This window comes from Tympanuchus pallidicinctus, unplaced genomic scaffold (assembly GCF_026119805.1).
Source record: "Tympanuchus pallidicinctus isolate F22 unplaced genomic scaffold, pur_lepc_1.0 scaffold19, whole genome shotgun sequence".
NCBI lineage: Eukaryota > Metazoa > Chordata > Aves > Galliformes > Phasianidae > Tympanuchus > Tympanuchus pallidicinctus.
Genome location: NW_026294710.1, coordinates 4289522 through 4314398, shown reverse-complemented (window position 1 = coordinate 4314398; position 24877 = coordinate 4289522). Strand labels below are relative to the sequence as shown.

At 38.5% G+C, this 24877-nt stretch overlaps 1 protein-coding gene across 5 annotated transcripts in view; it reads right to left on the bottom strand.

The window, feature by feature from the left end:
* The window catches only part of SRPK2 (SRSF protein kinase 2), a 132495-nt gene that overhangs the window by 38671 nt on the left and 68947 nt on the right, over positions 1-24877 (bottom strand). For all 5 annotated transcript variants that reach the window (XM_052680888.1, XM_052680885.1, XM_052680883.1 and 2 more), the window contains one exon: positions 3845-3996. In XM_052680888.1, the coding sequence (XP_052536848.1) occupies positions 3845-3996 (152 nt within the window). The remainder of the gene's footprint in view (positions 1-3844; positions 3997-24877) is intronic.

The following is a 24877-nucleotide window of genomic DNA, read 5'->3' as shown; positions in this document are numbered from 1 at the left end:
AGAACTCCAGGACCGTGTGCTTGATTTATCAAATCTGGTACATGCTGTGAGGAATACAAGAATCTCAGATTTCCAGCAACACACTGGAGTTAGGAGAGGTTTTTTTTTCTTCCCGAATTTCGGATGACCATGGGAAAACAACATCATTTACGCAGCCCTTTGCATAGCAAGAAAGGTATGAGCAGGCCTTTAAGCACATAAAACAAAGGCTACAAGTAATTTTTAAACTATTTACATTTTGACTAAGTAACAGCATTAACACTCAACAATGAAGAATTTAGACAGACTTAAATATATGTTTCTATGAACAGTTTTGTTTAAAAAGTGCTGTTTAAGTCTGCTTCTCTGAAGATATCCTTTGGCACAGTTGTGCTTCAAAGGGTCAAAACTGAGAACTTGTGGTAGTTTTTTCCCAGCACAGACAAGAGAGATCGCGCTCCAGAAGAAATCAAAGACACTGACTTCAAGTCAATAAACCAGGGGTTGATGAGTGATTTTAGTAAAATCTATGTATAGCAAGAATAATGGCTATAAGATGATAATATAATAACTATGAATGTTAAAGCTGGGCTATTTTGGCCACTACAAGACACATAACTAATCGAAACAATACAACAACATATATTTACTCATTAGTATATATGAAATTCGTAAGATATTTTCTACCGTCCTATGCCACAACAGGAGCAATTCTGGAAATATTCCTTACTGTTCCTGTATGTGTTATTCCTTGACCCCTCCTGATGCTGTCAACAACATATTATTTGTGCATAGGCTGTAAACAATCAGGTAACAACACAGTTAAATGCATTTTAAAGACCCGTGTAATCCTATGGCAAATGCAATTACTTAAGTTCTTCGTGATATGGAAGTTATCTCCAAATACTAACAACCAGAAAGCATTTAGAAGTTTGAGAGAAATGATGTATTTTTGTAAAAACAACACTGGCATTTGAAAGTATACAATGTGTAAGTGGTACTACTGATAATGTAACAAAAAATCTGTTGTGCTATTCACTACAGCACACACACAAAAAAAGTCTCACACAGCTAGCTAGCTACAAGCACTCAAGAAAGAGGGTCAGAAAAAATGAGATCATTATTTCTAAATGTCTCCTGAATGTATTGGTAATTGTAGCTAGCTAGTTCTATGTTTGTATAGGGAATTATTCTCTTTGTGAACTGGATGAATGGGAGACATCTCCAGGGGGCAAAGAAGATGATCAGAGAAGCAAAGAATTCCAATTACATCCATGACATAACAAACTCTTCAAAAAAATCTCCAAGTGTGTCAGGACTGCACTAAGTACCCCCTTGAAAAATCACAGAGTTGGAGTTTTGATATTTCCATTTCTCAAAACAAATAAACATTTGAAAAGCATTTAATCTAAATTCAGTGGCATCAATAGCAGTCATTTCAGAAATTTTAACAGGCTCTGGAGGAAGGTCCAGGGGAACACAGGCTTTCACATCAGGTGATAAACCAATCCAATTTCCTGATGAAAAATACTACTATGACTGGGAACTATTTACTAATCAGCATGCAATGCGGTGAAGATGGGAGCTCAGCTCATGGTAAAATATTCTTTTAAAAATATATATATACATATATACACACACATATATATATATATATAAAAGAATCAGTAACTATAGCAATCACTACTTGAATATTTTTGTTAACAGGTAAAATGTTTACTTTATATACGTACACACTATATATGTGTATACATTTGTATATTATAAATATGTACTATGTATTTAACATAAACCCTCAACAAAATTGCCCTCCTACGAAATTTCAGACTGGGGTTGAGAATAGATGAAGTATGCTCTGCGTCTCACTCAAAAATCCTGGGAGATTGCTACTTGGGAAATCAAATTAGAAAGAAAAGAGAGACTTCAGTAAACTATGATGGTTTCCAAATACTTATCTCTTACTTCATAAACATTACCCAGGACAGTAAAACATACTCAAATGAATAAAACATCTTTCAAAGAAATTTGGAAATAATACTTCTAAAAGCCATCCCTGCAATTCTTTACTAAATAACTTATTTGGTCCTCAGATAAATTAAACAAAATCTATATGGTTCCAGACCTTCCTAATCCAGCTATTCCATTCAGATTCTTACATAACATGGTGGCCTTCCACAGTTCAACCTTAGCAACATCTAAAAAAGGAAGCATTCTGATCAATTTTACTGGAAGTTACAGCTAGAGGAAACACGCACTGGAACAGCAAAAATGCTGCTCTCACAGAAACAAATGATTATGACATCAGAGTGAGACAGAGCTTGAGAACCACCTTAAATGTACTTCTATCAGTTCAGAACTTCAAGATTATAGGAATGCAGAATGACCTTCCAGTGTATGGAAGCTCCCTTTAACTTCTGAAGAAACCTGCAAGTATTCTTAACATGACATACACTTTCCTGACAACCGACTGGAGTCACAGGGACTCTAGAACAGGTGACTTACAAGCAAACTATACATTTAGATTTCATTTGTTTCTTTCTTCTTTTTGTGATCTAGCCACTCCAGGTGGTGATATTTTGCAAAAGATAATGGAACACAGACAATAATGGATTGTTTGAAATTAAATGCAGTTCAGGGAAGAATTAAGCAGGGCCTAGAAATGCTTAATCTCAAGTAGATGCAGATGTTTAAACATCACATCCATCCTTACTGATGAAAGATGTTACAGGTACCAAGAATTATCATAAGGAATAAGCATGTTGCAATAGAAAATTTAATACAAACATGTTTTCCCTATGAGTTTTTCTTTCCTTTGCTGCAGACTTCAAAATCTAACTTGAGTTTACCATTTGGTTTTCACTATTGAAATTTGTAACCCATTTCAACACTTGAAATATCACATATTACTATTACTTCCCACACTGAGAAGAAAATGTCACTTCCAATTATTGATATGGAAATACAGAACAGCTTATTCCAAGCTGGGAGAAAGGATTCCTAAAATGGCACATCTTCAGGCTTACAGAGAACTTTCAGAGTTAAGACAGCATCATATTTGATAGAAAATATTTCTTGATTTGAGGAACATGGAATAACAGATTAAGTCAATGTACATCAGTGTCTTTTGGCTCTACTAAAAAATTAATTCAAGGCAGTAAGTAAATTTTGACAGATCTCTTACCTATGATGATTCTTGAATACACTGTATACTTTATCCTAATGGGAACAGACTTGGAGCATTAGGTGTAACACTGAACCAAACTAAAATATTGAACTCTTGTACTGCAGTCCTGTTTTTATGCAAAAAGCTACCTGCATTCACCTGTTACTCTTATATTAAAATCTGTATTAATAACGACATAGGTAACTACAAAAGCTAAAGAAATCACAAACTAAAATAAAAATGCAGAGAACATCGAACAATGCTGAGATCTATGAAAGACAGTGTACAAAAAGAAGCATGTGTCATACACTTGTGCACGTATGAGAAAGAGAAGATATAGATTCAAATACATATTTAGTTGATGTCAAATGCATTGAGGTATTTTAGAATACATAGTGTATTAGAGTAATACAAACATATTTTAGTTAGGATATTTGTTTCTCTTACAATCAATATCAATCAAGGAAAGTTTATTCTTATAACTAGAACAGATATATAGTACCTTACGTATCTTTTAATTGCAAAATGCATGCAAAAGCTATGGCTAGTGAAAAAGTTGAGCTGAAGACAGTTATGCAAGCAGTTTTTCACAACTTCTGTGTAAGTTCCATAAACAATGACCAGGTCCTTAAAAACCTCCCTCAGAATCGGGTTGAAAGTGTGCATGATGCCCATTACCCCAGCAGCCCAGACTGCACCCACCTTTGCAATAATCCGCGGGATCCTCCTGCTCCTCATCGTCAGACCCGAGGATCTCCTCCTCTGGCTCTGGCGGGGTTGGCTCCGGCAGGGGTGGAGGTGGGGGTGGCGGTGGGGGTGGAGGTGCTGAGGGAGCTTTCTGCTGAGGCTCTGGCCTGAAGGTGAAAGAGAAGATGCTCAGTGAAGAGTCTGGTCAGCAGGTAGCCTGGCTGTCCAGAGGAGAGGGGAAACACCTTGGGAAATCTCATGTCCTCACTGGTATCTTTACCATCATCTTGTGATGTCCCAGGAGGGCACCTGATTGCAACAAAAGCAAGTTTCCAGTGAATTTGGACTTATTCACAAGAACAAGACACAGAAAGTACAAGAATCATAAAGGTTGGATAAGACTGCTAAGATAAGAGGTTGGTCCAACCACCAACCCATCACCAATATGTTCACTAAACCATGCCCCTCCGTGTCACATTTACCCTTTTCTGGTGACTCCACCACCTCCCTGGGCAGCTTGCTCCTGATAGAGACCAGAATTTTGAATTACTGACAAGCAACTGTGATCTGAGACCTATGTTCTCAGCATGACTGAGAAGAAATATTGTTTAAAAGACACCGAGAAAATTGAGTTATTTAAAATCTCTTTCCTGCTAGCTGAATGAGAAAAAATATCATTAATACCTATTAAGAAGCCATTTTCTAATGATGCCAAAATAAACCAGGCAACTTAACACGCTTTTCCCTATCTGTAGCTGCTGTTGGGACTACAAAAAGCTGTGTACTGTGTCAGTACACAGTATGCAAAAAACTGCTATTAGTAAGAAAGAGAAAAATTAATCTTCCAATTTAGTTCAAGAGCACATACAGCACTCTTGTGCACATGCTAAATGGAGGAGAAAAAAAAACACAAAAACAACAACCAGACTAACACCAACCAAGAAGTAGTTTTCTAGGTGTCTTTCATCTACAGTTCTAAAAAAAATAGGAAAATGGACGTTGTTATTTGAAGCATTTTATATCCTATTATGTTTATAGAGAAGGCTTCGGGGAGACCTCATTGCAGCCTTCCAGTACTTGAAGGGAGCGTATAAACAGGAGGGGGAATGCCTGCTTACAAGGGTGGATAGTGACTGGACAAGGGGGATGGCTTTAAACTGAGACAGGGAAGGTTTAGGTGAGATATTAGGAGGAGGTTTTTCACAAAGAGGGAAGTGACACACTGGAACAGGTTGCCCAAGGAGGCTGTGGATGCTCCATCCCTGGAGGCGTTCAATGCCAGGCTGGATGTGGCTCTGGGCAGCTTGGTCTGGTATTTTTGGTACACTTAAAAATGGAATCCAGAGTTGCAGCATACTTGTTTGTCAAATAATCAAGAAAACCTTCTCCAACATCTCAGGTACTGCTCCTATGTTATTTTTGATACTCAAACTTCATGCAGAATAAAAATACATAATTGCAAAATTATATACTTGCAAAACATCTTGAAGTATATGTGACACCATGAGCTACTACAATTTGCATACAAATTTATCCTTCAGATCTAAGTTGTCTAAAAAAAACCACCAAATTTACACTACTTTCTCATTCAAATAACCACAACTGGAAAAAAACCTTGCAGTTTGTTAATTTTTAATCTCCTAAAACTTAGAATCAAGTACTTCCTTGGTCACAAATAAAAAATGTATTTACGTCTATCCATACTCCCCTTTTCATTCTTCTCACCATTGCCCACCACTACTTTTTCTTTCTTTTTACACACTGCGATTATTCAAGAAAGAGCATTTGGAGTAGAAGAGTACACAGTTGATCAGAAATAAATTCCACTGGCAACATGCACCGCCTGCACAGCAGCTGCTATTGTGCTTTTGCTTTAAAGGACATTACTGGAAGTTGCATGTTTACCAAATTTATCTGCTTGATATTTCTTTCAGAAAATAACATTCTTCTGTTATTTCAGTAAATGGCCAGATTTAAAAAAGAGCACTTGGAACTAATTTATTAATGAAATACAGTGGTTATACAAGACAATACGTTACGGAGAGAAACCCACCCAAGGTACATAAATATGTCTAATGGTGTAAAGTTTAGGACAGAACAGAAGCACGAGAAGGGAGCCATTCATGAGGCAAAGAACAAACATACTTCCATGTGCTCCTGCTTCCATAAATTCTACCTTATTTTGCCTTTCTCATTCCTCTTCTGTTCCTAACAGGTGTCTCCATGTTGTACAACGTGAGCAAAACAAACGGACATAGAGAAAAGGAGGTACAGTGCATCCTCAGACCACCATTCATCTCCCTACACCTTAGATAATGCGTTTCCACCAGTCTGCTCTCAAGCGGTCAGCAAACCAATTGCCCATGTTGGCAGAAAGCTTTCATCCTCTTATAAACAAATCTCTGTGAAAGGCTCTGCATTACAAACCTTGCAACCCCATTAAATGAGAACAATTCCATTTTGTATACCCTGATCACATATCATATAAAGTACTGAAAGATTACAAATAAAAAAAAAGTTAAATAAAACACAGTAAAAGAGCCTGCACTTATAATAATATATCTCAAACACTGTCTAGTGCTTATATCCACAGTTTTGGATGGTACCATCATTTTACATCATTTGGATTAAGTTTTAGTTTTATTAATTTGGTCACAGGTAAAAGGACACAAATGCAGCAAAATCAGTAACTGAAGGGTAGACTGAGGCAATGTGGTGCAGGTAATAATTAAAAAAAAATCGACTGAAACTGCGCTGATTTTGTTCTTTAAGCAAACAACTACTAGAGCTACTTATTTACAGAATAAAAGCAATGCTTTGAAAGGAATTGGAAGCATTATACATTTTGTCACTCATGTTGAAGCAACTGTCAAGGAATACCAAGAATTTCCCTCCAAGAGGAAGGAATTCATTTCTAAGGAAACCAATTAGCAAAACAGGGCCGCTTCTCCATCTTTCTCAAGCTCCTGTATCTGATTTGGGTTTGAAAAGGGTTATTTTTTCCTATCTACAATCTGCGTGCACTCAGTATCCTAGAATTCAGGAGCATTTTCCTATTTTCCTTTGCGCACATCAGGAAGGAAGGACATAACTTTATTTCCTTCTGAGGTGATTTATGGTTTTATCTGCAAGTAACAAAACACTGATTTAAACTGAGAAAGACCTTTGTTCTTTTAGCTTTGCTTGTACCTTTTAAAGCAATTCAATGCTACTGTGTGATGAAGGCGATGGAAAGAAATGCTGCTCTGAGACACCAGCCTGACTGCTAATTCTGTATCACTGGCTTCTTTTGCCATCTGCTTGCTTTTGTTTAGCAAGGGACACTGTTGTTTGTTTATGTTCACTGTTACATTTCTGAGGTATAGGTGAAGATCAAGTCTTCAGCACTGCTTTGGCTGCTTAAATTCTGCCTACAAGTTCAGTGGCTCATCCTAGCATCACTGATGCTTGCTCTTCTGCCTTGACACAATTCACAATATTGAGTTGAGGCATCAATCCGCAAGAGATCTCCAGTTTTGCTATTTCTTAGTCCTTAATTTGGAAAGATAAGATGCTATCTATGTTGCAACAGTATCTTCCTATGTGAAGTATGACATGAATATATACTTCATTCAGCCTAGATTTCCTTCTATAGTATAGAACTTCTTAAAATTTAACTTTGTTTTTCACTGAAGTGGGCTTTTACACATCTTTGACATGAGCAATTCAGACATTAGGAAAGTTGTGAGTAACGAACAGGCATGCTAACCTCCGCTCCCTTTTCAGAAACGTAATTGCCAAAAAAAACTATCATACCATAAACTATTCAACAGCCGCATTATTTCGAGTTATTACTCTTAATTTCCTAAAATGTTGGATGTAATGACGTGTGTTATGCAACACACACTCGCATATACTAAATCTATTTTTCTTTTTTCTGCAGTAATCACTTGGTACTCTGTGGTCTACCACTACTAGGTTATTCATCATCATCCAAGCATAAATACTTGATGATAAGAAGATGAGACACCATTTCTAGATTCGCAATGTTCTGTTAGTGGGCATGCAGAGGACTGACCACCTCCACAGGCTACAGTGACAAACCTTACAAGTATATTAACTAAGTAACAACAAACAATTAGCAAACACTAGTCAGGATGTTTTTATCTTTTAATTGCTCCTTATTAAACACACCACAATCCTAACAAAATACAAAGAAATTCTATTTTTAACTGGGAATTGCTTAATTTAACAAAAGAAAAGCTGAAGCATTTCTGCCATACAGCAAACACAAAGCTGAATATGGCTAAGTGCTAAAAGGGGTCTCAGGGAAAATCAGTCACCCACTTTAAGAAATAAAAAAATGACTTCAAACTGTATTTTACTGTCCCCCACAGATCATGGTTAGACCATACTGCTCCAGGGTTATGCAATAAGCATAACATTAAAACCTGCACATGTTGAATAAACTGTACCATGACAAATTCAGGAAGAGGTGTCCAGCTTTGTTGTGGTGGGTTGTTTTGCTATGCTTCTATTTTGGAAAAGGTAAAACAAGAGCAGTGAGGGTGACTAAAACCATGAAATGCCTTCCATATGGGAAGCTTCTGAACATGCCAGCATTCCTCAGTCAGGAAAACAGTCAGCAGAGATCTATAAAATCTTGAGAGGAACAGAAGAATGAATGGGAAGCGTTTGTTCACTGCCACACCCTACACAAATTGAGTCAAGTTCAGAAAAACACTACATAAAAGTAACTTCTTTCTGCAAGGTGCTTTTTTTTTTTTTTTTTTTTCCTTCCAGGACACTACAGAGGGAAGCACACCTAGACTCAAGCAAGGATCAGTAGAAGTCACGGCACAAAAGCCTACTGGTGGCTCCCACAAAACCGCCTGTGACTCAGGAAGGCCAAGAGCCAGAAGCTGCTGGAAGGGCAGCCCTGTGTCCTTCCTGAGGCAGCCGCCCCAGCCGGGGGAACGCGGCCACACTGCGGGCTGACCCAGGGCAGCCATCTCCTTCTCAGGCACGCCTTCCTCTTCCTCAGCAGATGAATCACCCGTGACTAACATGTAAAATAGGCTTCAGGCCTCTTCATCCAAAACCCTCATCATATGAAAAAGATGTTTTTACTGTTACTATCAAGCAATAGTAAGAATAGTAAGCAATAGCAATAGAGTAAGAATGCATTGCAGGCAAGATTGCTATACGGTGAGATTAAGCAAAAAACCAGCATGGTGTTCTCCATGTGTGAAGGCCTAACCCAGGAGGGGACCTTTGTGAACACTGCAGCAAGTACGAACTACTGGATTTATTAATTTAAAGATTACTTTTTGGTAACAAAACTTCACCTTGAACACAGCTATTGCCTGCATTTGATTCTCTTGCCTTTAGAAGGACACTGTTTCAAAGTGAAAACTGAGTTATATGACAAAAATGTTGGGGGGAGCCAGAAACTCACGAAAGTAGGCTAAGAGTTGCCCCAACATAGGGGTAGAAAAAAAGCATCCTTAAGATTTTCAAATGCACAAATCCAGGGAAGTTTATTTGCTGACAGAAAATGTGATTAAAAAGAAGTTAAATGACTCCTTCATATATTTAATAAGATAAAATTTGGAAACAACAGTATTCTAACAATGTTATGAATCTCCTGACATGTCCACAGAGGCCCTCTGGGGAATTTCAAATTGAAGAGAAAAACAAGGAGGTGGGGGGAGGCTAAGGACCAGCAGAAACATTCTGTAAGCCCCCTAATGCCGAGATGTGAGCTTCACAAAAGCTCTGAGTGGGTGTGGATCCATCTGGAAGGAGCTCCAGCAATGCTTCCCTCCAGCTCCAGAAGGCAAAAGCTTTCATGCTTCAGGGCAGGACTCCCAGGTGCTGCCAAGCTTGAAGTCCGAAATCTCTATACACAAGTCTCTTCCAGCTACTACTAATTGTTCATGGATTCAATTATTTGGACCTCTTTCTCTTGTGCCCAAATGGTGTTTGCTTTACTAGTTGAACTCTTGCCTATTCTTTTTCCCAAATGCAGATTTAGTTTAATTAGACAAGTGACTGCTAACTGTAAGCTCTTTGAATGTGAGACAGACTGAAATGAAGGTTTTTCTAAATAAATACATGCATAGATCAAGCAGAAAAAAACGTAAGAGATCAAAACAACCCCTAAGTTCTTGCTCAAGGAACAAAACAACGTATTTCAAATAAGATCTTAAATGTCTTGTTAGAATTACAAATAATTTTAAATTTTAATAACAATTATACATTATTTGTAATTCCATATTATAATAATTTGTAATTATACCAGAGATTAGCTTACAAAGAAGGAAGTAGATTATAAGGAGACACATTTTTAACTAGCTCCGATAGGCTGTTTGAGTAAACTTGCTGAGGCACCCCACTTAAGCAAAAAGGTCAATTAGTGCTCTTATACCACTGCTGAACAATAATACACTTTCCAATTCTAGAATATCCATGCATAAAAATAACAGACTCCTGCTGTGTCACAAGCATGAAGCAGTTACCACATCTGGTTGTTATCAAATAAAACTGTCATCCCATTGGGACGGTGAACATCACAGTATCCATCACAGTGCTAGCGGAAACCCCTCCTGGAGCAAAGGAGGCTGAAACACAATGGCTTCTGCAACCTCAACCAAACACCAACACAGAAGTAACTTTTCATTCCCTTCACCCTTTTGGAGGCGACCTTGGGCTTTAGTGTACACCAGTGTCGAAGTAAAGTGCCAAAGAACTCTGCCTTCCTTTCCAAACAATGAGTACTATAAATACATACAATTTCAAGCAGCCTGTGCTGCAAGCCTCCTCATGCTTCCACCTCAGCCTGGCAGCACTGTGAGACATCTTTTTCCATGGAGTCACTCCCTTGCTTCAGGGCTGGAGATTACATAGCCATGAGGAATAACAAACCCATGAATTGAACTTCTCACCGCCATGAGATCAGCAGGGCCAAAGTAGGAGTCCACTGCAGAGCTGAAAGGAACCAGCAGCAGCCTAAAATTATAACAAACTACATCTGATGTGAAACAGTGAAGTCTGCCAGGGTGGTACATCAGAAAAGGTTGCTTTTATGGATTTTCTCTGAGACAGTAAGACCGAGGTTCCAGAAACAAATGTTTTCAAGCTCTAAAAGTCTCCCTCCAAACTGTGCTGTCAAACAGCTGCAATTATGTGAAAATTTTCCTACGATGGCAAAACATATGCCAAATCTATCCAGGAAGCCTCACTCTTAACTGAACTTATGTTTTCTCCTCAAATACTGGTTTCTTGCAAAGTTTTGCCTTCCAGACTAGTTCTCCTTGACAGGCTAGCACAGGGAAAAAGTCAACAGCCTATAAAAACACAGAATCACTTAGGGACATGAATAGAAAATTCCTAGAAGTGCATTCAGCAGCACAGAAACTGCCCACAGTTTGAGCCTGCAGTGAAGTGTTGTAAAGGTTGAGAAAATTATTTAAAAAAAAATTGCACCACAATTTCTAAAAGCCAAAGAGGAGAAATACACCTGTGGAATATGTGCTGATCTATGGAAAATAAACAGTTTCTTAAACAGGTCACTCCAAAACCAATTTTTTATTTATTTCAGTGAAAACTACAACAAAGAGCACAATAAGTACTTGATAGAGCAAAGTCTCAGCTACAAAACACTATTTTCCAACACAGTCACCACCATTAGCTCTGCATGTTCTCCAGAGATGGACAAGAGCCTGCATGCCATGCTCATAACATCTGCACCAGGGAAGGTGACCCACTGTCACTGTCACCACTGCTGAAACACAGTGAGTGAATGTGCTCACATCCGCTGGTTGGTCTCCACAAACCATCAGCAAATGACGATGGATGTCAATGGCTGCAGTGTTTTCCACATGGAGGAATTAAACTCCACACCTTTGCTTTATACGTACTTCCATGTCAGACCCCATTCTGTCAGACCTGCCCCTCTGCTGCCATCTGTCACACGGCAACAAAATATAGCAGGATATTGGTGGGAAGGTTCAACTTCTACTGCCATACCACCAACATCCACCTCTGATGACACAGGCCAACACAATAAAACAGCAATCATTACTTTTAGAGCAGCCCTTGTGTACATGCTCCCGAATAGGTGCCTAAATGAAACCTCCATTGGAAGTCACTGCTCCACAAAAACACTAAAAACCTGGTGAAAAAAAAAAACCAAAACAGTCTCATAGCCTCCACTGATGCATCACCTTCACCAAATCCTCCTGTGAGAAGAGTCCCTTCTCAAGCTGTGTGGCTGCATCTCTCTGGGAAGGACTTCAACTTCTGACTGACTGGAGGACCTTACAGGAAACGCTGGCAGGCAGTTGAGGTCATTGCTACTGTTTTCTCGGACTTCTTCTTCCCTGTTACTATAGTTAAGCTCTTTGATGGTTACTTTCAACAGAATGAATCACAAGTATCTAAATGGAAATTAACTTTTTACTTTGTATGCTCTGTATGCTACGCTGTAGTATTCAATTTTTGACTTTCTCTTTGTCTCAATAATTATAGTGTTTCTAGTCTGTCTATTAATAAGATTCAATCCGAAAACTTGCTGCTTGTGGTTTCAGTATCTTACAGTTGCTACTAGCAACAAACTTGCAAGTTGTGGAGGGGAGGCTGCAGAAGCATCTTCTGCCCTCCCAGAGAGCTATTGGCCCCTTTGGAACAAGTAGATCTAGCATCAAAACATCTTCCCAACCAACACCTCAACAATAAAAGCCAACAGCTTCCTTGGAGTCAATATAAACATACATGCACTACTAAATATACTAAATACACATGTATATTGAGCAGGAATAAATCAACAAATACAGCATTCAGAGCCCTTTTTACCTGTTTAAATGCCTACTAGAAAAGATTTAATAAGAACAGTGAAACTGTAATTCTTCACTAGTTAATCAAACACTGCCAGCAGCAGCACATCCTTTGCTATTTTTCTCCCCAAGTCTCACCCTAGGAAAATGTAATCCCAATTTTAGATGATCATCTCAATGTTAAATTAAAAAAAAAAAAACTAACATTTTTCATCTCCATGCCTACTTACTGTTTGGAAACCTAAATCTATAGGGCAGGGAGATGAAGGTAACTGTTTTGGGATAAATACTGGGAAACACAATTGGAAGGCAGGAAACAAAAAAAAGATAAGAGCCTGAAGGAATTAGGTTACACTATTAAGTCAGCAAACTTTTGTTATCTGCAGCAAATACAAAGTAGTAACAGTAAATAATAGAAACAAACTAAATAAAATTTCAAAACTTTTTACCTTCAATATTAGTCGTGTTACAAATATGTGTCATTCAAAGAAATGGTGCCAGTTTTTGAGAGCTGCTAAAATTCTTCCATTTGGATACAATATATGTGGGCAAATACAATATATGAGCATGTCTACTCATTCATATTAATTGAAATATTCTTTTTCATAACAGAAATTCATAAAAGAAGTAATTGCAAAGTTCAGCATCAGTCAAAAGTGAGAAAAAGGTCAAATTTCAGGTATATGTGTTTCAAGACAATTCATTCAAATAGTGAGTCACTGGTTTTAACAGAATCACACAACAGTTTGTGTTGAAAGGGACCTTAAAAGGAACCCTTCAGTTCCAACTCCCTTCCGTGGGCTGGCTGCCCCCCACCAGCTCAGGCTGCCCAGGGCCCCATCCAACCTGGCCCTGAGCGCCTGCAGGGATGGGGCACCCACAGCTCTATGGCAGCTGTGCCAGGGCCTCACTGCCCTCTGAGGGAAGGCTTTCTTCTTAACACCTAAGCTAAATGTCCCCTCTTTTAGTTAAAAGCCACTACACCTTGTTCTCTCACAACTCTCCCTAATAAATACAGCATTAAAAACTGTAAGGGCTGCATTTGTACTTGGAGGTGAAAAATCTTCATAATCCATTCTTCTATCGCAGTAATTTTAAAACCTGGATGCTGACTATAAGCTAGGATCAAGAAATGAGCAGCCTGTAAGCACAAACAAGGTATTTTCTTCCTGTCTGCTCAAGTCTGCACAGTCATAGCTGAGCTTTCCTGAATCTGAGAGATAGTTCATAGCAGTAAAAATAAAAGGCAGCTGGCAACCTCTTCTGGACACAGGACCATGACCACTCTTCAGCTTTGAGTTACAATCCAAAACGGTGACACCAACTAAAATGATGCTGGCTGATAAATTTAGAGACTGACTTTTCATCCCCACTATGTGCATTTTCACACTGTAGCAAGCCTGACTCAATGAGGCTTTCTTCATTTTCTTCTTGAGTAATGCACCATGGCATTTATGACTTAGTCTTTTTATTTCCTTGTGTTTGTAGAGGTGGTAGCAATTAGTACTGCTCAAATACATGGAAAAACCACTTATTGGGATAACTGTTTGATAAACTGACACAGAAGAAAACAATAGCTTCAGTTTCTGAGAAAAATAAGTCTTTCCAAGTGCCTCGCTCTCAGAATAAATTTCCCACCTTAGCTTTTTTACTTTTTAATGCAAAGTTAGAACTGATCTCTTGCCCAATCACCATCTGTGTCTCTTACAGAATATGGTATCTTCTATTTATTTGATGCAAATGTCATACCATATGCTTCCCAAAAGCAGCTGCAGAGTCCTATCTTGTCACACATTCCTACAGTGCAGAGGTCATTACTCCTCCTTGTGCTGTTCTGCTCATTCAACACTGACAAGGAAATGCCTTTTCAGTCCTTATTCCTATCAACCACTCACCTTATGGGCTGTAGGGCTCATTTTGAAGCTCTCCATTTTGTCTGAAGCTTGCAGCTTAAGATCTTTTCCTTTAGTTGGACCTTCACCAAGCAGTGGCTTCCTCGGGAAAATTGGGGAAGTATTTTAGAGCCCTGTCCAGCCAGCCCAGCTGGCTTGAATGTGCCAGTTTTGGTCACCAAAAACTGTGGTAAGTCCTTATGAGTTTTTCAGAATCTCTTTCATGTCAGCAAGTCTGAGAGCAAGGATTATCCAACCATCAGAGTTGCCCTTGGTGTGCTTTATCTCACAGCATGGATGCTGGATGACTCACTTATCAGAACATTCCTATTTCTAACAATAACAGAGATTCTAATCCACGGTGAAAAAACACTCAAGGAATCCCAGCTGTCACAGCATCCCGGATGGACATTTGCTCTTGTAAAAAAGATGTAACTGCAAGGATGAGCCTGCCTCCCAGAATAAGATCCTTCCACAACCAGGTGTCCTGATACCACAGTGCTGTGACTGAAGCTTCCCACACTACATCAAGAAAGACAAGATCATTTAGCAAGGGTAACTTCTGAACCCAACTTACAACAGGAAGTTGATAGCAACTATTACTTAGTGGGAAGTTATCACCCCTATTTCACCTCTTTCTCACAATTAAACCTGTATCCGCACCTGACCACTAGGCAGAACTCTTACAAAAACTGAAGAACTTTCAAGATTTCAGGTTTCAGAAGTCAAATGTCAAAGACAATCAGTATGGCACAATTCAAAACAGAAACAGGCTGGTGCTGAACTCCTCAGGACAATTAAGGATGATGATATTATGTCTTCAAATCCACTGTATACTAGAAGACCAGAAACTGAGATCCAAGGAACATTTTCAGTTTACTGTTGATGAAAATGGAAATACTGAGGTGTTGTGGTGGCACAGCTTCTGATCTGACTGGTGCTAAAACTAAGACATGCTACATATGTTTGTTATGTATTGCCTTGAGTTTCACTGAGCTGAGTCAGTGCCAAAGTCAGCTAAAGTCTACTCTGGCATTGGCTCAGTTATCTGACAAGCCTCAGTGAAGTCTTCAAGAAGCTACGTAGGCTACCAGCAACAATGGATGGAAAACAGCTGAAGGAAACTCTGAGTTGTATCACTGTTTCAGGAGAGGAACCGAGCAGGCTCATCTCACCTTATGCACTGATAGTAACTGCACAGGCAAATACATTTTTCTGCTCCTGAATCAAGATATATATGCATTCGTTATGCACACAGGTTTTCATTTAATAGCAAAACTTGAAAGTGCTAAACTTCTCAGAAGGTGAAACAGAAGCTGAATGCATGATGAGGTGGGATATTCCACTATTAAGCAAGACATCTTTAAATCATTAGCATGACAAGGAAGCCAAGCCTTGGGCAGCAGTAAAATGCCTCTGTGTTTAATTCAGGTTGATATTGAGTGTGAAACATAAAAAAGAGGCTGCTTCCCCCTCATTTAGTCTACTTGGATTTCCACAAGGGTCCCAGTCAGGGAAAATCAGTTCCCTTTAGATATTTGATGAATTCCCGCTAGGAAATACCAGATACAGAATAGTTTTACAGTGCTAGGGCTGGGGAAGAAAGATGATTCACTGAGATGTACGGAGCCTTTCACACTTCTGAAGATTACTGCTTCCAGATAGGTTTATCTTCTCAGAAGTTTCTGACTTCCCAGAACATCCCACTTCACCAAGGTAGAACTTTATAGTGTAGGTGGCATAGAGAAATGCAAAGAGATGAGCAAAGCTTCACCTCAGACCACTCCAAGAGAGAAACAGCAGGCTTCAGAACTCCTTTCCCTTAGAGACTCCTTCATTTGGTAACCAAATGCAACTGCAACATTTCTAGAAAGCTACCTGATACCTTTATATCATGTTTCCTCACTCCTAACTTTTCCTTTAATATCAATGGAAAATAACTACCTTGAAGATCTTCTCAGATCTCTTCAAGAGATATATCTTCCAGGAAGACAGACGAAGCAGCCTTTTTTATCTGTTTTAAACACATCTTCACTATCTTTACCTCTGTGTAATGTCCCAGCCTGCCATGTGAACACTTTCACAGGTACACAGAAGACACTTTGTAAAACAGATACCCCTAATATTTCTAGTTTCATCTGACTTGCATTTAGGAATCTGCACATCAGCTACAACCTTTTTTTTTTTTTTTTTTTTTAAAGAAACACTGACAGTACCTAACACACAAAGGGCAGGCAAAAACATACAGAGAGGAGCAATGTAAAACTTTACTGAGCAGCCTTCAGCTAATAAGGGGCCTGGTATCTTTTAACATGTTCAGTGCCAGGGAGAAAAAGAAAATAAAGAAGTCAGAGTTCTCCTCATCCTTACGGTTGTGCTAAAAATAAAAATATATATATTAAGTTCCACTGAATGATAACAGAAGGTTAAAAGAACAAGCAAGTAAGGATCATCTTCCAATAACCCAGAGAAAATAAACATAGAGAAAAGACTGCCATAAAGAATGAGATTTTTCTCAAAGTCCTCAAAGACAAGATTAGAGAAGGTTAAAAAGTAGATGGAAAAGGCTAAAAGGCTGGGCCAAAAATCAGCCCGTTTTGTCCCTGTTTTGCCACAGCACAAAACCCCTTAAGTATAGAAAATTCCTTCTGATTTCCACATAAATCCATCAGTAATAATTGTGTATGTATTCAACAGTGCTCTTCGGTAACGTCAGAGAAACATAATGAAAATAAATTTTCTATTGCAAAAAGCAAACAAGAGGTTTCTGTTTCCACTGTTAGGCAGATCTACCTCTTCAGTAGGTTTATAACCGTTGCTAAATGTTTTTGCGGTTTGAAACATTTCCTAGCTAAAAATGTAGGTCTGCATCTCCTCGCCTGCATAAAAATACCAACCGCAGGCCTCCTCACAGTGCCTCGCCGTCGCCATGGAAACTGGCCCTGCATTCCTCTGCCAACATGGGCTCCATGTGAGCAGGAAAAGAGCTTAAGTCATATTTATATAATATGCAACAGAGCCCATATACGCAAGGTTTATGATTTCAGTGGAGGCCTGGTTAAAGTGGCTTCAAGAATTCTTGGATTGTTTCATTCAGACATTCAGAATGTATTTATATTACTAGCTTCAAAATTATATCATAGGAAATATATATGGAAGCGGAATTCACTATTCCACTTTTTTCCTTGTTTTTGATCAAAGTGAAAGGCAGGCCCCTATTTTTTTAGTAAATAACATCATGTATTTTTGCACTGTACCATGATAAACTCAAATTCATTCCTTAAACTGAGACAGCTCCTAAAAAAGCCACAACAGATGACTACAGAGATTCTTATTTGTCACAGAACATTTAAACAAAGGAAAGCCAACCTAACTTTCGTTATTTCCCTTGTTTTAATAAGATGACATGATATGTCTCTCCTACCCTCCCTGCCTCCATCCTTCAAACAATTTTCAGGCACAAGTACCGCAGGAATTCTGTTCTTTTGAGTTCTGGTTCTTTTGAGTGCAAGCTGTGCAGCTTCTCAGAGCGGCTGCGGCTGGCAGTGCCCTCTGTGTCCCTCCGCCCAACCGCTGCCCCAGCAGGGACAGCCAGAGCAGGGCCAAGGGCCATGGCCTGTGGCTTCTGGAGATCTCCAAGGAGGAGATCCACAGCCATCAGAAAGCTGTGCCAGTGCTCAGCTTTTACCACCATGTGTGAGATCAGGATACTCAAACTTCCAAAGGCCTAACAACACAACGAGTGGTTAATGTCCCAGAGATGTTTTCAATACCAAACCAACTGAATTAGACAGCTTACTGTAAACAAGAGTTGGAATGGAAATTACTGTCAGAGTCTATTTAAATGGCTGGTAAATGCTGTGGATATTTTTAAGCTTAGAAGAAAAAAAGCATTTTCCTCACCTCTGTTAGACTTTCTCTGGATGCTCTTTCATAGGTAAAATGTTTTGGAAAAAAGTTTTAAAGTATTTTTTCTGTCTGGAAGAATTTATGACTAGAAATACGAGAGGAGGAGAAGGACCCACAGACACACTACACCTACGCAGCCTGGGAAGGAGTCTCAAAGCCAGGTTCAAGTCAATGAGCCACGTGATCTGAAAAACAGGCTTTAGTTCAAGCATATGTATATGTTCAAGCATATATCATAAGCCAATACTCAGTCTATTAGCAGAATGCAGTGTCTTACTCTTTCTCATCTATACAGCTTTTTTTCCCAAATGCTTAAAGTTGCAAACATTAGCTAGAACAACTTATCCTTCCTGAAAGAGAAATCCCATGGAAGATCCAAGAACTTGAGTGCAATTATATTAGAAGGGCTCAAACAGGAGAGATCACAGATCCACACACACCAGTATGCCATATCTGAGAAACAGCCACGCTCAGACATCCAAAGAAAAGCGTAAAAACAAGCTAAGACAGAAAGTTCCTTCTTCCCCCAGGCAGTCTCCTGGTCTCCAAAAAATGGCACCTCTGACACAGCCAGATGGGATTCACATACATTCTGCAACTTCTAGTTCATTTTTATTGCACCATTCTAACCAATTTGTCCTTGAGCACATGGAAACTTACAGTATCCACGTGGCATGAAACTCCAGAGTATAACAACACTTTTCCAAAGGATCACCTTGTTTTGTTTGCTCTGCAGCTGTCACCCTGTAGTTTCAAATGACATTCCTTGATTCTTATACAGAAAATGTCTGTGAACAGTCATTCTGCTGTCACCTTCTTCCTGGCTCACAATTTTATAGATATCTACTGTATCCCCCTCTGCCATCTGTTTTTCAGTCTTGAAGAATCCTACTCAATTCTGTCTTTCCTCACAGGAAAGCTGCTCCGTAATTCAAGATCCTCCCCTCCACTCTTCCCAAACCTTCTTCTTTCATACCCTTTGTATGCAACTCAGGCAAGGTGATGGGCTTATATAATGATTTAATGATATTTTATTATGATATTTTCTACTTTGGCATCATCTTTGCTCCTAATCATTTATTTGCTTCTTTTGACCATTACTGAATGCAAAACTGATACATTTATGGAACACCTGTTTCAGAGTCAGTTCCCTAAATGATTATCACCTCAAAATCCATTATTTTGTAGGTAAAAATTAGGATTATTTTTTAACAAAATACCACTGACATTTAGCTACATAGAATCCCATTTTGTCATTTGGACATCCAAAATGCTAGTACCAAGATAGTGAACTAAGCCCAATGCAGTTTGTTTTTTTTTTTTTACCAAGAATCATCCCGCTAAAAAAGAAAACAATAAATGCATAATGCTTCTGCATAAAATCATAATAAAATCAAAATAAGTTTTGGCATATTTTCTGGAAAACATGGAACTAGTTTTGACTACAAGTTTTTGCTTGTTCTTTAGATTCTACATCTATGACTACCTCATACAGACTGTGGCTCCCCAGAACTGCCTAATTATTTTCTAATGAGAGTGTGATTATGATATGAGTTATCACTTCTTTGAATAGAAGTAGATTAATCAGTACTTCTAAAAGGAAATGACATTTCTTTTTAAAATATCGTTTATATAAAAATAATTCTGTATCTCATTAGATTTAAGAAATGAGATTTACAATTGTAAAGATATTTGAAATTACAGAATATTTACTGAAGTCATACACTTCAGTACTTTAATTAGCAACAGAGGGTATCAGAACATATACTTTGCAAAATAATGAAGTCATGCTCTTTAAGATAATTTTGTTTGCATCAAAGATAATATCTGGGCATCACTGAGCTTGAAAAGAACGCAGACAGTTTATCAGCACAACCTGTGACTTCAGAATAGTCGTCACATCTGTAGAGACTCATATATAAAGAAGAAATAATTGTCATTGACAAAACAGGAAGAAAGTATTGACAAGAAAATCCTCAATGCTACAGATCAGACTGAAAGTGGAGAAAATCATTCATCATTACACTTCTGAAACTACACGACAGGAAGAGAAAGCATCACCTCCCCAATAGAGTAGCCAAGTAGAAACCTAGTTGTCCTAAATTTCCTCTACAGTGGCAGAAAGAAGGGGCAATTCAGCATTAGGTAAGTAACAAGACGAGTATTTAACTTCAGATGAAGGATTAATGCAATATTAATAAATTGTATTAAAATTACTTTGGTTTTTATTGGTAGAGAACAAAATTAAAAACTGCCATCTCCCAGTTATAAATTCCAGTGATAACTAAATGTTTATATTCCCTGAACATGACCAAAATTAATCAAACATTTTACAGAGTTATGCTATGATAAAAAAAACAATACTTCTCTAATAAAAGGCACTTAAAAAATAGCATAGTGACCAAATGCAAAGGTACATGTGAGTAGTTTTAAAAGCAGATGCACAGGCTGCCTTGTTATCTCTTCACAGCAGTCCAGAATCATTTCAGCTAGGGCAGGACAGCCAGCTCAGAGCTTCAAGAAAATCTTGACTAAGCAGCCTAGAGAACACAGCAGTTACTTCCAGCAGTTTACACATTTATAAACCTATAAGATCAGCCACAGCCTCCGTCACCAGAAGCAAGGTGTCCTCTGGCATCCTCCACAGCGCTATGGATTCTCCATGGACATTACTGTGATACTGTTATTTAATTTCTAGAGAGTGGGCTTTCAAAGCATCTTCACTTTGGCATACTTTATTTTCTACTTTTCTTTCGCTTAATTTAATGCCTTACTACTTGAGCTAAACACCCTATCAGAGACAGCTCTTGCATTTATATCAGAGCATGCAAACCAAACAGAAATAAAAACAGTAAATGGAACATACTAGATTCAAAGTACTCTAAATGAAAAATTAGTAAAACTCTAAGCAGGGATAAAATGTTCCAGGAAACATTTCCTAGATATTTCCAATTTCCACTGAATCTAGTGCAACCACAGCCTATGGAAAATTGGAATCATGGAATCATCAAGGTTGGAAAAGACCTCTAAGATTATCCAGTCTAACTGCCTACCTATCGCCCATATTTCCCACTAAACCATGTCCCTGAGAACAACATCTAAATGTTTCTCAAACACCTTCAGAGACGGTGACTCCATCACCCTCCTGGGCCACCCATTCCACACCTGACCACTCTCTTGAAAAAGAACTATTTGCTAACCTCCATCCTGAATTAATTAATTAGCAAAATATAGCTCCTAGAAGCTTCATCAGCAGTATGAGCATAAGGATCAGAATGCAGAACCATTCTAAGCACTGTAATGAAATGAAAATGTGCAAAAGTACACATACAAAAGCAACAGAACCTGCAAGCACACTATACTAAGAAACTAGATGCATGGATTTGTGATGCTACAGAGGAGCCCAAGGCAGCTCATGCACAGACTCAACACATTCTCTTGCTCAGAGAATGTGCCCACCTGAGAGGCAGGCACACACACAGTGCCTGTATCAATTGCAGGGATGGAGGAGACAGGATAGAAAATGAGGGAAGGGATGAAACCCATCAGGCCATGCGTTGCTTTATGAAGAATACTACCGTAGCAACATAACGAAATTAGTTTCTAGATTTATTTTTTTAATTTTCCCAGCCTGTAACAGTTCTGCAAAGCTGAGTAACAAGGTATAATTCTATGTCTAAAAAAAGGTTTATGGATATAGACTTAGAGAAATCCCTACCAGGCCTGCAATGCTCAGATGCTTCCCACCTTTCCTCCTCCTCCCCACTCCAATTAAATTGCTCTATTCTTTGAAAGAGAGTGGAAAAAATGTACTCATGGGAAGTAATTCTCTCATGGGAAGGACCAATTCTAAAATAGATTGACTGCCTAAACAGCTCAAATTCTTACAAAACTGCTCAGGTTTACCAAGCACCTCACCTAAAAGATGCAGGTAATAGAAATGCATTTTCTATAGTTTCTATTTAACTGCACTATAGTTTTATTTAGACTGCAGCTGAAAATAAAATAACAGTTCTGTGAGCTTTTTTCTTCTATCTAGGATCAAATAATGATGAGGAACTACACCCAAATGACCCACATAAAGCTGTTAAATTTAAAACTTCACAGAAATTTTATTCAAATTTTCTTCTTTACTGCACACTGGCTGATCTGAAGTCAGACTACTAATTCATCTTCTACAAGCCAAATAATTGTGCCATTATTATGATATTAGATATATTGCTGCATGAATGACCACTAAGGTTGGACAAATGCTTCTGCATGAAGTTAAATGCTTAAGGTCAAAAAGGGAGAGTGTGGCAATAAACAAAGCATTCTTCTGATTTTTTCTTCTAAATCAAAATCCTGAAAACAGATCTGGAATGTAGGTCTTTGGAGGAATATTATTATTAAAAAATAAAAATAACCAAAAAAAGGAAAATAGAAACTAATTAAAAATAAACTTTTGTTAAAAATATGCTCTGTAGATTCCACATTTACAAATCAGTCTCTAGTCCAAAATAAAGGAGACCGAATTTTGCAAACTATCATCCTAAAATAAGCACAGAAGAAGGACAGCAAAATGTAAAAACTAGTGCTCCAAGAGTGCATGAATAGAACAGCAAGTGACAGTTTTGCAAGTCTGCATCCAAACCAGCAGAACATGCCCTCAATCCTTCCTGGACAGGGGCTGTGGTTATGTCAAAACACTTCTGAACACGAGATCTAATCCTGAACAAACGCCTTTCCCAAATGAACTCAAAAGACACAGTAAGCCATGCTCTAACAGTTTAAAATAATAAGTTTAAAATGTAACACAAACAGCCCTTAACCTTTTTTCTGCAGTACTGTTTCCAGCGCATTATGATGTTTTGGAAACAGGTCAAATATCAGCTAGTGAAAACAGGAGAGATTACCCTGAAATGGTAGGACAAAGAACTGTTTTATGGAAACTTCAAACAAATGGTCGAATCTCAAAATGTAAAGCAAATTCATCCAGCATTTGTAATAGCATTTAGGTCTTCCAAGACCAGCACACCATCGTGTTGCTGAAGTCGGAAAAGTTTAAAGATATGAGGAAATAAGACTAACCAAGAATATCAGTAACCTTTTAACAGAAAGTTTCTTGCCACCATATGCTCAGCACTGTCCTTTCTCACAGAGCAGAGTACATGCAGGGTAAGCTGCTCACTACATGCCCCAGTGCCCACTCACCGATGGCCAACAGGGCACTGCGGCAGCACCAGCACCAGCCTCTGCAGCCTCTGTTCCAGAGGGTCCCATGGATTTCTGCATGGTGTGCCTGAGCTGATATACGCTGATGATACTGAGCACTTCAGCCTAAGATGTTCCTGGGGGAGACATTCCTCGGTGGGATGTGGGCTATGCACCATATGCACCATAAGGGGTACTTTAGGTTGCTCTTCAAGTCTTTTAACTCCTCCATCCTCACAGTAAGGTCACAGCATTACCAATATTTGGAGCTTCATCAGTACAATCAGGGAGCTTTAGCATAGAAGTGGAGATGCTCTTTTTTGGATGGATCTTTGGATGTAGAAAGTTGAAAGCTTTTTTGTAAGTATTATTATAGTACGTTTATTACTTGTGCTGTGGATTTTCTCTTAATTTAAGAAATGAACAGAGTGAAAGGGACAAAATATTACTCAAACATAACATGAAAGCATGCAATTATACTCTCATTCTGGAATTAAACAAAAAAAGTCTCATAAGAAGAGGATCATCGCATTTTCTAGACATGGATTGAGTTTCTGAATGTCTCTACACTAATATCAAACAAAGCCTGGAGCTTAAGTCACTTGCCAATATATTGTACTCTCCAAAATCAAAAGAGTTCTTGTTAAAATAGAGCATCACTGGCAGGGCCTGACAGTTAACAGAGAAGAGGTTCTTTATAACAGTGCTGTAGAGAATTCTGTGGAAAAACAACTCTAAAAATAACTTTGAATTTTGTGGGGAAAAAAAAAAGAGAGTGTCTAATAAAACACAATGAATTAAAGCATGCTTTTATGACAACTTACTCTCCCTGTTGACAGTAGGGAGAAACCACAGTTTCCCTGATTTAGACAACTTATACAGCACCCTACATCCAGAGTTAAACTTCCTGCCTCTGAAATGGCAGACTGGTCACAGCCTGTGGTGACAAGAACTTCCATTCCTAGCAGACCACAAGGAGCTGTTCACATGAAGAGCATCCACAAAAACCCAGACTTGAGATATACAAGACTTCTATTGCCTTGGTATTTATTTCAGGTTTCTAATTTTAGCAGATTTTTGCACTTGCACTATGCTTTTACTTCCCTTTCCTAGGGGGAGTAAACAAAGGAAGAACAGTCTATTCTTCTGTCAAGCATGGAGAAAAGTACAACAAGAAATAGCTGGCATTCACAGAATTGCAAAGTCACGGATACGACACAAAGCAAAACTTTGCACTG